Raw genomic sequence first — 13,681 nt, 5'->3', positions numbered from 1 at the left:
CTGAACGATAGCTGCCAATGCCTCGCAGGCTGTCTGATGCCTACCAGCCTAACCAGCGGGCACCTGCTGGGTGGCATCGCTCCACCTGGCATCAGAAGAGCAGTGGCCAGCAGGACACCATGATCAAGACAAACTGAAGACGAGAGACACCTGCTGCACGACCATCCCACAGCCCACGAACACCTGAAGTCACACCCCAGCTTCCTCATCAGCACCCAACCTCTCACTGCCACAGCCGAGGAGATGCAACAAGAGATTTGGAACCAGAAGCTGAAGAAAATACCTGACAGGGAAAAAATGGACACTCCAGTAGCTGAGTCCTTACCACCAGGGGCTGATGAACCACAGCAAAGGTGGCAATGTTTGAACTGCCTATGTATCGGGGGTCGGATGCTCCAAGGAACTAATGAAGAAGTGGAGCTATACCACTGGTTCAACCACCTGTGACTGGCACAGAGCCTCAGACTATTCAACATCTGCTGCAGAGCCCACTGCTTGAAGACACATGTACAATGAAAGATCTTGCAAAGCAAAATAAGTGAGCATGAGCCCGCTTAACAAGATGGCCAATGTGGCGGGGAGAACGCAGAAGCAGCACAAGAAGAAGAGGAGCAACAACTCACAGTTAAAGAGCAAAATAAAACACTGCTGTGAGCCAGCCCTTAAGTCTGCTTCACTGTCATGCTGGTATTTACCTGATTTTGTGACAGCATTAGACAGTGGGGCAGAGTCTGGATGAGAAACCTTCCCCTATGTTACACTGCACCTTTTGAATTGCAGGTTGACTAGCACTCTTCCAGTTGGGACTTTCGTCCTCCCTGAACCTGAGGCACTAGATATTCCCTGGCTTACAGTTTAACTCGGACGAATACCAGCACTCAGTGAACAATTTCAAGTACCATGTAACTGGCTGTCTAATTATTTTAATTGTCATGTAATTGTCTGGTGAAGCTCATCCAGATCCAGGTAGGCTTAAGATGAATGCCATAAGAAATGGGCACCAAGATGAATGTCACACAGGTGACAGAAATACATGAGTTGTTGTCTTGAGCAACAGCAGCATCTGATGACTTCAACCTGGGTTGGGAAGCCATTTACTTGTGAAAATGAATATCACTGTAGTCAAACTGAAAGTAGCTCCATAAAAGCATACATAGGACAGGAAAGCTGAATTCATTTTTTAAAGCAGAAGCTCAAGAAACCTTAATTCTATAAAATTATATTGTTCTTCCATGGGGCTGAGAATCAGAAACCAGGTTCACCCCTATGAAATACCCAATACACCCTATTCTCAGGTCATCCTGCCATGCCACATCATACCTACTCAGAATCCATTTGCACTGTGATCCTTTTTGAAGAGCTTTAATATCAAGCTCATCCCAAGAGATAGATTAGTTAATAGGCTACAAATCAGAAAGTCATACTATCAAAACTATGTCAGCTGCTTTTGCAAACCCTATTTAGGGTAACAGAGTGTTTTCAGTGGTTTGGGGGGGGGGGTTGGTTTTAGTATTAGCTATACATACTTTTGCTTGACATTATTTTTAATGGATTCTGGTGGTTGCCCAGAAGTCAGAGATGGGAATGCTCTATTTAACGATTCAGACCATCTCCAGCAAATGCAGGATCATCCTAAAGTTACAGCCACAATAATCTCTTTTCTGGAAGTAGATAAGGATTTCACATTTGTTCACCCTACTATATGAGGACACCCACAGAGTTAGAGATGTTTTTATGCTAACCACCCACTGGTTTTCTACAGCTCCAGTTTGTTTTTTGCTGACAGGAAACATTCATGCCATTCCTACTGTTCAATCTTTATTCATTCTGTACACAGAAATCCCCCATTTGCTTCCAAATCTAGTCCTGTTTTTTTCCAGATATTGTTTATATCACATTCTGTCCTTAGAAATGTCACTCACTTTGATTAAATGAATCTTATGGCTATTAAAGCTTCCTTACACAGCTTGGTTTTGTCTCTCATGTTTGGTCTCTAGGCTGGCTTGGGTTCCACATGTAGGCCTGGGATGCTGCAAGAATGGAATTTATTAAACGAGAAGCTACATCCTTCGAGCTGTTAGTGAAATACGTGGAGTGCCAGAGCGTTCCCACAAGGACATTGCTACAACACAACGAAAGCTTTCTCTAATGACACATTCACTCTGATCATTACACCTTCCTTCTGACCCCCTGCTCAATTTCTCGATTAACAACAACTAGTCCCCAACAATCAGTGCAGTCAGAAGGGTGTTCTAGGTCCATAGCTGGATAATACTTTGGCTGTTTAACAAAGATGGATCTTGGAAGTCTTCTGTAGTTTTCTATTAATTACTTTAGCAAGATGACAATCCTGTGGCACTGATGGGGTACAAAGATAGGCTTAATAGCCTTAATATATGTGAAACATTATAGTTTCTGTGGCCTCAGACAGAAATGTATATCTTCAAGATGTAAATATGCAAAGCCTCAATTAAGGCTTTGAAGAGAGGTTGATAATCTTGTCTAAAGATTAAGGTTCAGGAGAGGTTGCTCAAATATGTACAAAGAAACAACCCCTCAAGCAAATACAAGCAGTTCCCAAACAGAAAGAGATGGTTCCTACCTGAGAACTCGTCCTCTGCTAAGTTACATTTTGTGGCCTCGCTCGCAGTGACTGGAATAAAATGAACTGGTTTGCCAGAAAGCATCTTCCTCCACTGCTCTGATAAACTAGTAACAGCAGATGCTCTGAGAGACTTTCAGGTGACTAATCTGCTTGTCGTGTGATCAATGATGAATGGCTACAGTAAGAAGATTATGAGGGCTGTTGGCTACCCAACATATGACACTTACGGGGGAAGGCTGTGTAAATAAATACTGACATGAATGGAGGTGGAGAGAAAAGGGAACAAAAAGAAAGTTGGTGACAAAGGACAGAAGTGGTGTAAGAAGCACTAATAAGAGCAGCAGATCCCGTGTGCAGTAGGGCTGTGCAAAGCTCTGGTAGCCAATTCGATTTGGAGGAGATTCGGCTGGATTCGGGAGGCAAATCTCCAAATCCAAATTGAATTGGAAGACACATTAAAAGGTCCAAATCAATTCGGCAGCCCCTGAATAGATGTGGAGCCTCCAAATTGATTTGGAGATTCAGGTGGTCCCTGCTTGCTGCCGCAGAGAGTTGGACCCAGGCTCCATGCCGGTAAGCAGGGGGTGAGAGGGCTGAGGAGAGGGGAGGGGACCATGGGGGAACCCCCGCCCACACCCAGCTGGTTCCCCTAGCCCCCTGACCACCCCCACACCTTCCCCCCCAGTCCCCCACCCATGGCTTCCCCATCCAGCCCCAGCGTCCCCGCACTTAAAAAAAAAAAAAAGCCCTGGGCTCACTGGCTGCAGAGATTGGGTCCTCTGGGGGCTCATGGCAGAGCCCCCCCATGCAGCGCAGGGCAGTGGGGATTACCACCCTCTGCCTGGCACCTGGGCGGCAGCTGTCTCATTGTGTAGGTGCAGCGCAGCTCGGCAGGGTACCAAGGGGCTCTGCGCACTGTCTGGGAGCTGGGGCCACTCAGGCTGAGCGCTGCTGGGCTCTGGGAGACTGCTGCAGCTGCCTCAGCTCCAGGACAGTGCACGGCACCATGCTAAGCTGTGCTGTACCCGCATGATGAGACAGCTGCCGTGCGGGGACAATCCCCACTGTGTTGGGGGGGGGGCTCTGCCATGAGTGCCCAGAGGTCCCCGATCGCTACTGCTGCAGCCAGTGAGTGCGGAGCCTTTGTTTTTTTTTTAAATGCCAGGGCGCTGGGGCTGGGTGGGGCAGCCATGGGCAAGGGGGGAGTGGGCAGGGGGTGGGGCTCTGCTTGCTGCTGCCACACCCCCACGGCTGACATTGCTGGCGCCGCCTGTTCAATTCAGAGGAGATTCGGCCCAATTCGGCAGGTGAATCTCCAAATCTGAACTGGCTGAATCAAATTGGGACAGTGATTCGAATCACTGAATCAAATCACTGTCCCTCTGAATCAGCTGAATCCAAAGCCGTATTGAAGACTTGCTGCTTTGCACAGGCCTAGTGCATGGTGTTCGCTGAGCCAGAGAAGCAGTTTTACAGAAGCAGACTCTGCTGGGTGAAAGCACTGTGAAGAGAAGGGTATCTGTGAAACGATAGCTGGTACCGATAGAATGGTGAGAATCCTGTTGAAACTAAACCTCAAGCCTGCACTTTTGCAGCTGTTGTCATCTACAGAATATGTCTTCAGTGCTGAAATCAAGGTGTTGATGCTGCTGCCTAGCAGGAGGGTAATGGGGAATCCAGCACAAGACAGTGGAGCACACAGTGGGCCGATTTAAGGCATTACGTTAGCCATTTTTAAGGTGCATCAAGGGTGCGGGTCTACATGTGTGCCCCCTTAATGCGCCTAAAAATGGCAAGTTTGTGTTATTTGTGCCTAAATTTGATACCTGGAAAAACAGGTATCAGATTTAGGCATGAATAGCTAAAGCGCCTTAACGCACACAAACGTGCTAAGACGCATTAATGCTGTGTATGTCAACTGACTTGGGACTAACTTTAGTTCAGATACCAGGAAACTCAAGGAAGTAATTTATACACAGCTCTCCCCTTATCAGTCATTGCTTTCTGCATGCAACTACAGTAGATGTATTCTGGGCGATCTGAATGCATGTGGTATTATAAATTCAGACTCTCCATTAAGAAGATGGGATTTTTTAGAACTTGGGTGCCCAGTTTCAAGTGAAAATGCCTGTGTATTAGGTTTGATGCAAAATGACTACAGCTGCATGGCTAATTAGGTCATTAGTGTCATTTAAGTATACAATCAGCCAATTGGAATATACAATTGCACTAATTACACAAGTAAATCAGTCATGCAATTGCAAACACATTTTGTTTACCTAACTTTTAAAAATGACAGCACCAAATATGAGCAACAAAACCTCGACAACCCAATGTAATGATAGGCAGTGCTCAAGTCTGAATAATCAAGGAATTTTCAATAATTGCAGCGGGAAATGACCTTGCTCCAGAGAATAGGGACGTCTGGCATTCAAAGTTTAAATAATTGGGGTGATGCTATTCCAACACATCTGTTTTCCTCATATAACAATAAGTTAACAAAGCACTCTATATAGTGTATTCCTTTGGCGGTCTAAGTCAGAAGAGATTTGTATGCTGAAAAGATCTGTCAGACCTGCTGCTCATGTCATAATTCCAATCCCATTCCAGGTCTCTAATACCAAAGTCAATGGCTGTAAGGGCCTTTAGGAATCCCCAAATCAAGTTAATCCCATCACCAGATTTATTGTTCCATCTGGATTCCACTCCTGGTTCTGCCCCATACTTCCCGTCCAACCTTGGGCAAGTTGTTTCCTTCAGTTTTACCATCTGTAAAATGGCGACAATATTTTCCTACCTTACCTGGGTAATGGCAGGATTGATTAATTCATGCCTGTAAGCTAAGTGTAGCAAAGTTATCACATGGATGATGCAGTTGGAGTTGCCCAATGCAGCAAGGTGCTAGGAGCCTCCTCTGAACTGTTGATGGCCTTCAGTTGAGGTTGCTCAGCACTTACAGAAAATACTTCATATCCCAGAGGTTTGGACCCTCTATTATATTAAGAAAGTAATAACCCAAGCAGGTTGTCGTGGTCCTGATTCAGAGTATACTGAAGTCAATAGAAGATCTGGTTTAGAAGTCTTTTAACCCTATGCAACTCTGAGGAATTAATTTCCCGCACTGATTCCACAATCTGAAATTACCACCAGCAGTAACAAGGTAATAGAAGTAATAATGTGTGGCAAAGCATTAGGATACCAAATGAAGTCTGAAGGGACAAAGTCTTTACCATTATTACAACTTGTTTAGCTTATGGTACTTGCCATACATTCACTATTTCACATTTGATCTAATAGCACATTAAAAGTAGACTTATTTTAATGCAGAATTTGCCGCTCACTTTAAATGCTGCTCAAAAGATACCTTTATGGTAGTTGTTTAAAAGCCTTTGGTTTAATTCTGAATTTTTTTCCTTTAAAAACTCAAATAAAAAAGAGCTTTTGGGATGTTTGGACAAAACTGTGCTGCAGTTTCAAGACATTTCATTTGAGGTAAAACTCCCAAATGGACAGCAACAGACATTGTTACAGTTCCCTCATGAGATCTCTGACTCATTACAATACCTCAGCCAAAATGGTAATGGCGAGTGTAATTTAGTTCCGGGCAGATTCAGGAATATGGCCAAGGTCCAGGATAGCAAGTCAGAGGTGTAGTGATTACGGGGTTCAGTAAATCCAGGAATACAATGAATGAGAATAACAAATAACAAAGAACTTTATTGTGGTGCAGTAGGCAACCTCTGCAGACCCATTGTCTATTTCTGACGATCTAACTGCTACCAGGAAAGTGAGGGACCATCTCCCAATTTCCAACTCCTTAAGCATCCGGTTATGGAGTACTTGCAAATTATAAATTCTATCAGTACAAGGGGAAAGCAGAATTATTTCCACTGATGTCAGACTGATGTAGATATTAACCAGGGAACTTGGATTCCTTCTCCAACTTGAATTGAACCGAACATAAATTGTCCATGGCCAAAAATGATTTGGGGTTGAAAAGAAAAACAGTAACAGCCTGAATTTCAGAGGCATCAAACACCAGCAACTCCCATGGAAGCTAGTGCTTGGCCCTGAGGAAAGCTGAGCCAATAACCCTCAGTTCCCTTACATGTAGAAGAGGGAAGTTATCAACAGTGCACCTCGGCAAAGCACCTGGGGAGCCTTTGGTGAGAAGCTGTATTATTTGCTTTGACACCTGTGTTTGTAGGTATGATCAAGTAGATTGCTGCACTGTGCTTGAGGAACAGGTCTACTTTGTCTCCCTGCTGACCTCATGTCTTCTTAGGATGAAATAAGTCCTACCCACACCATAGATCAATGATTAAGCAGTGCAGACAGCTCAGAAAAGCTGTGTGTATGTGCCCCAGAGAACAACCTCTATGTCAGCCTTTCAAGGGGAAGGGATAGCAACTTGTAAAGACACAAGGGCAACTTGTGATGCCACCCCTCTACTCCATGCCTCTTCTGTTCAGGTCTCCACTCTCCTCACCGATGTTACACATTATATCACTGTAAGCCAGGCATATGGAGAAACCTGAGCAGCAGCACTCACTACACCCCAGTGCTTTCTGATCTGAGTGGGTCATGACAAATATTCATTCCGACACCCTAAACATTATTGTACACTTTGGAATCATGATGCCCTATTTCTCCTTCAGAACATTTGCTCCAATTTGTGAGAAAAGAACTACCCAACGCTGGCTTCCATGCACTATTGAATGCATCTCTGGGTACGGCAGCATGGAAGCCAAGAAATGAGGAAGGACAAAGACAAATCCTAGTAAATCCTGCAGTATTATTGAAATATTCACCTTTGACAGTGACTTGAGCACTACAGGATGCCCGTCCTGCACTGTTTTCTGCCAGACAGGTATAAATACCATCATCTTCTGGTAAGGCATCTTGGACAATTAGTTTTGCGAGCCCCTCTTCGAAAGTGGAATGGGCGTACTGGATTGGTTGGTCTGCAGACATGAAAAAAAGAGAACTTTTCTTAGTATACCATGCTTGGCTGGCCATGAATTCCAGGAACACCAATTAGTTTTAATGCACATTTCAACTTCAACTTCCGTAAAAGAGTTATAAATAAGAGCCAAATTCTGCTCTCGGGTGCATCGATACAGCTGCCTACTAATTACAAAAGAAACATCCGAAGTGGATCTTGAGGCAGAAAGTAAATTTTAGATTGCTGCTATCCACACTCAAGCAAAACCACTGCTGACTTGTTTATTTTGTGCAGTAGTGAGGACAGGAGGATTTGTTTTTTTATCTTTGAAAACTATTCAGATCCAGGTAGATAAGAAATGAAGGATGGTTGTTTGCCTAAACAACTGTATTCAACTGTGCCCATGGTCTACTAGTCTGAAACTAAATGTGCTAGGTGCTAGTACTGCCATCTATGCATGCTATCTTGGACGGTAATTTCTTTGGGGCAGGGATTATCTCTGAAGTTACTGAAACTGAATGTAATCCAAGGCAAGGAGCAAAAACCATGAAGGAGCTTCAAGAAACTGACTCAGGAAGAAAAAGTCAATCTATACCAAAGGATGCATACTTTGGTTACTGAAAAACTCCAGCCTGAGCTGTAAGAGAAAGCTTGACTTACTAAGCTATTTTTCTGCCAACTGGCTTCCCTGAGCAGATAGTGGACATGGTAGTAGACCAGATAAAGCTGCTTTAGTATTCTTTCAGAAAGTGAATCAAGTCCCAGGCTCCCTTTCTGCAGTGCTATTGCAATTTGTTTTCCTGGGTATTAAATAGTTTCTGGTACTGGCTCACCAAGGGTGATTTTTCCAGTATAGATGAGAGCTCAGGAGGCTCTGATAGCTGTATAAATAGCAAGTTGGGAGTAGCTTGGAGGCACACCTAATGGAGGATACATGGAACTACAAAAACAAGATTGGGCCTAACTGGATAATAAAAAGTTCAAGTGGACAAAATGGTTGGAAATATCTTCCCAGGAACAGACCATTGTGATTTAAAGTAAGTTAGGGCAGAGAATGGAAGCTTGTAGGAGCCCTGCACTCGGCCCAGTCAGCATGAACTGGATGGTGTCACAGGCTCTCCTAATCTCTGGTTTCTAAGACAGACAGTAACAGCAGACAAATTTGCTATCATACTCTTATTTCCAGTGGAAGACTGAAATTTTGCTTTATAGAACTTATTTTGTTAAGCAAATCCCAAGCCAGACGGTCTCGATCCATAATTCTGTCTCGTGAGCTGCCATCTTGTCAAGGGATTAATTTTCTGTCTCTTGCAAAGTTGGAGATGAGCCCTTACCACCTAAAACCTGACTTCACAAAACACATGCTCCTAATGCACTTCCCCTGTCCTCCCTCCCACTTTGTTTGTAATATTGCTGCATCTTGTCACGACAATAAGGTTCAGCCCTGCACTTGAACAGATTGCCACGCCATTGAGTTCAAAGAAGATTATGCGGGGTTGAGGGCCAGGATAGCAAACCCTTGGGAGGCAGGACCTGGTTCTGCATAGTACTTAGTACAAAAGGGAGCTAGGTTCGTCCAAGGTACTGTTACAATAAAAATAATAATAGTTCCCATGTCAGAAAAGAGCATGCTTAAATTTAATTCAGGCTATAAGCTGCCTTATCAAGAACAATATGATGCCTCATTTTTCTGGCATAAATAAGCAAGAGGGCAATATAAATATTCCATATGCAACAGAAAAAAGTTATTTTTTGCCACATTATCTGAATCAAGCCTACTTGTCAGGTCAGCTCTCTCCTTCAAGTCTAAACAACAGAACCCTGACTTACAGTCTGGTTTCACAGCACTACTCGCCATTTCATCAGACCAGGGGCACAGAACAATAATGCATCTGCCCAGTGGAATGAACACCGCCCAGATTCTAACTTATGTTCTTTGTATCACCTAATAAAAACAATTCTTCCAGGACTGAAATGTTCCCCTCTCTAAGGACATAACATTCAAATCCCCATGACAGTTTGGCAGCAGGAGCAATAACAAACAAAAATACCTTACTGCTGGCACTTTATGCCAAAAGAAAGGAAATTTTTCCCTCTGACTACATATTTAAAGCTGTTTGGATGGATAGGAAGCTGTTCTGCACTTCTGAGAACTCTTCTGCTGAACGGTTGAGGTCACATTCTTTTTTAAACCCATCAAAATGAGATTCATCTTGGGGAAAATGGATAAACAATACGAAAAGCAGTGAGAGAGAGATACTTGGAACGCAAAGGCATTGGTTATACAACAGCAGATAGAAGCTAGCAAAAGGAATAGCCAAAAGAAAGGAAGCTAAAGCAATTCTGACTATATACAAAAGTAACATGAGTATAGTCAAAAAGGGAGAAAATTCTCCATCCAGGGCACTGAAGAGGCTGTTCCTGAAATGTAACTGTACAGATCCACTGACCTCAATGCTGGGAAGTTCATAGTAAATTGGTGGGATTTTGGAGAAGAGCAACTAAAATAATTCAAGGGCTGTAGAGTATTGATTTACAAAAGAATCCAATAGATCTTGCATAGAGACATAGTTATGATTCTCCCTATTTGTGGTGATCACTGAGTTCAATAAATGCAGGCATACAATGAATGTGAAGAACTAAGAACAAAACTTTATTATGAAGCAGTAGGTAGCCTCTGCAGGCTCTTGGTCTAACTCACTAGGTACTTAACAAAGGGGTTATCCCAATTACCACTTTCTCAGTCTCCTTATTTAGGAAGCAGCTTTAAATTACAACTTCGATCTCTACATCAGTAACCAAGCGCTGAGCAGAGAGAATGCTAAGGGACCGGGGTGGTACAAGGGAGCATTGCTAAATGTGACAGAGTTCAGTAAAAGACAAACATTTTAGAGGGAAGAAAAAAAGGAAAACTTCCTGGAGGTGGAAGAGGACATCCCCAAAGGAATTATCAGAAGCCTTAAATCCTTTAAAACTTTACTGGATAAAATATAATCACAGTCAGGCTGCAGGCAACAAATCCAAGTCAGCAATGTGATGTTATCACAAAAGGGCAAATTCAAATTTGGGTTGCATTCACAAACTTTTTCTGTGCAAAATACGGGAGGTCAGAGTACCACTCTGCCTTCCACTGGCTAGGCCTTTACTGGGGCACTGAATCATGTTTTAGCCACTGATTTTTAAGAAAGTTGAAGAGAAATTGGAGGGGCCATAAATAAACAGCAATGATGATAACAGGGTTGGAATTCTAGACATGAAGGAACTAATTATGTTCAGTTTGATGAAAAGGAGGTTATCGGGGCACACAATAGCAGCTTTCCAATATTTGAATAGCTGCCATATGGAAGATGGGGAAACATTAAGGTCCCTGTTTTTCTACAGAACATATAGTTTTATAGAAAAATAGGGACCTTGTAAGGGACCTTGAAAGAGCACGTAGTCCAGCCCCTTCTTCAATGCAGGGTCTGCCATAAAAATGTCTGCTTTAGAGCAGTAGTAAGAGGTGGAAGAGAGAGAGGGCTCTAGGAAACCGGACTTACGATGTGCACCTGTGTATGCCACATGTGTGAATCGGAGCCACATGCGTGAACCGGAGCCACATGCGTCTCCCTGCAGGTGCTGAGAAGCCATTACAGACAGATTTAGTTCATGGTATCTCTCAATCTACAGATCTGGCTGACCTGAAATGGGGGTTCATTTGCTTGGAATAAAAAAGTACTAAACTTGCATAGAATTGCATATTATTTGGGCTGACAATACAAGGAGTACTGGATAGTTACGGGAATACTTACATGTGACACGGTTCATAAACCACTTGGAGTACTTTAGGTTTTAGTGCGTGTGAAGGGAAGAGACAAGGGCCAGAGAAAAGTCCCGATGAACTTGGATGGGGAACACTCAACACGTCCTACACAGTAGAGAGAGCCCATCCTACATGGAGAGAGCCCAGGCAGAGCAGGGAGCGGGCCGACGGGCTTCCACAGCGCACGCTCCCTCCAGACTGGCGGACAGAACGCCAGGAGAACTATGTCCGGCCCGGAGAGGGGCAGCTGAGTGAGGACCACAGCCGGCGGGAGGGGGAGAAGCCTGAGATCTTTTCCACCAAAGGTGTCCCACAGTCCCACTGCGGGGGAAGCAAGTGGACCCATGGAACAGGGTGGTCGGAGGGCCACCGACTGAACCTGGGACATGCCGCACTGGAAAACTGTTCCAGGACCACTGGGAGGACACAGAAGTGGTGTAGGCAGGAGCCAGGACTGTGAGTCTTAAAGAGGCACTGTTCCTTTTTGAGTTCGCCTTGTGTCTTTTTTCCTTTTCTTCCTTGTTTTTTGTTTTGTTTGTGGGATTGCCCACCTTCCCCCAGCCCCCCAACTCAATGCACTGGGAAGGTGGCAAGAGGGAAAGCTCCTCTCCACGTAAGCAAAAATGATCCTGACCCTAAGGAACCAGCAACTAGCAAAGCTGATTTTAGTTGACTGACCCTGGAACAGTAGAGGAATTCATTTTGGTCAATGGCTCCATGAAAATTAAAGAACTGAGATAGTTTGATTGACTCCAGAACCAGGAAGGAATTGATTTTGTATTTTTTTTCTTTCAGATAAATTGATGGATCCTGTGTGGAGCTGATTTGGTTGTATCAACCCAGAAACCTGGGATGAACTGATGTAGGACAGAGGCTTCGTTGACTTGAGATGGGCTTACCAACTGATGAGCCTGAGAGGAAAGACTGAGTTGATTTTAGGATGGACTCAGAAATCCCAAATGATGGAGCCTAACTCATAAGCCGTATTTGGGGACCAGCAAGTAAGGGCCAGTGGTATCTTTAGCCAACACAAGATCCAGGCCCTGATGTGTCATCAGGGATGTAGTATGGGTGGAGTGTAAGGGGAGGAGGAGCCACACAAAGCAACTCCCCTGGGGAGTACCTAGCAGTATCATCACTCTTCCTACACCCAACTCCAAGTTGTTAAAAGAGATGCACTGAGACATGGTGGGCAAGAAACGAACATCTGGGATTGGTAGTGTCAAGACCATTTAATTCTCCTCAATGGTGCACACAAGTAAGGGGTTGGGCAGGAGGGGGCCCCAGCCTTATAATACACATTCCTGACAGTGGGCACATATACACATGCAATTAATTAATTTATTCCAGAATTTATTGCTCCTGGGAGCCACGTTTACATGTGTGCCTGGGACCACAGCATGTTGAGCTGGGCCAGAGCAGCTCTGCCTGGCAGGAGTATGAGGGTGCTCCAGTCTGTGGCTAGCCTGCAGGCAGCCCCTGCACTCAGGCACCTTCCTGCCCCAGTAAGCCCTGTCAGTGTCTACACATGTGTTGTGATGCACTAAATACTGCTGCTATAGGATAGTACTAAATTGTTTACAAGTACTATCCTATGGCAGCATTTGTTAGTTCCCTGTGGCCTAATGGGGCTGTATGTGTAGATGTTGAGACTTTCCTTTGGTGCTAATCAGTCAGCTCCACAGTAAATGTCTTGTTTAGGAAACTGCATGTACCCACTGAGATCCTGCTGCACACAGAAGTCTCTTAACTCATGTTCTTGCATGTTCCTTGATACCAACATCTGCTCAGATTTCTAAAGTTTAATTTCAACACAGAGGAATTGTCATTTTGTCTTCCATAATTTACTATGCTGAACTAAAGACCTGTTCTTCTACCTCCTCTGGCTCTGGTGTTCCAACAACCTATAATCACCAATACCTTGGGGAGATATTATTTAAATTTAAAATACTTTTTAGGTGCTTCTCCAACTTTCATTTTACCTAGACTTTATAGACCAGATGATCCCAGTCCCATAAAGTACTTCCTATCAAGGAGTCTTGCAGAAAGTGCCATATTTTAACATCAATGCCTGCCCTGTTCCTCACCACTCTGATGCCATCTGGAAGACATAGATGGGATTCACTTCTTCCAGAATTTTGGAGGAATGAGTCTACTCAAAACAGGTTTAGTTTCCTCCAAGAAGCAACTGTGTATTCATGGCATCCATGCTCTGTAGCCAAGGAAAGCCTTACATTCCAAACACGAAGAAAGTACATTTCAACCTCCCCTTTTTCAGAACAGAATCTGTCTGTTGCCCTTGTTCTGTTGGATGCTGCATATATATATT

General features: G+C 44.1%; 1 protein-coding gene across 6 annotated transcripts in view; it reads right to left on the bottom strand.

The window, feature by feature from the left end:
* The window catches only part of MYLK (myosin light chain kinase), a 346,647-nt gene that overhangs the window by 146,270 nt on the left and 186,696 nt on the right, over positions 1-13,681 (bottom strand). For 5 of the 6 annotated variants that reach the window (XM_090045981.1, XM_090045983.1, XM_090045984.1 and 2 more), the window contains one exon: positions 7,417-7,569. The exons of the other annotated variant lie outside the window; for it this stretch is intronic. In XM_090045981.1, coding sequence (XP_089902107.1) covers positions 7,417-7,569 — 153 coding nt within the window. The remainder of the gene's footprint in view (positions 1-7,416; positions 7,570-13,681) is intronic. 6 annotated transcript variants of the gene reach the window in all.

The sequence above is a fragment of the Crocodylus siamensis genome, chromosome 4 (genome assembly GCF_052110815.1).
Source record: "Crocodylus siamensis isolate JL-2025a chromosome 4, ASM5211081v1, whole genome shotgun sequence".
Lineage (NCBI taxonomy): Eukaryota > Metazoa > Chordata > Crocodylia > Crocodylidae > Crocodylus > Crocodylus siamensis.
The sequence above is the reverse complement of the archived record's forward strand: the minus strand, read 5'-3'. Positions and strand labels throughout refer to the sequence as shown.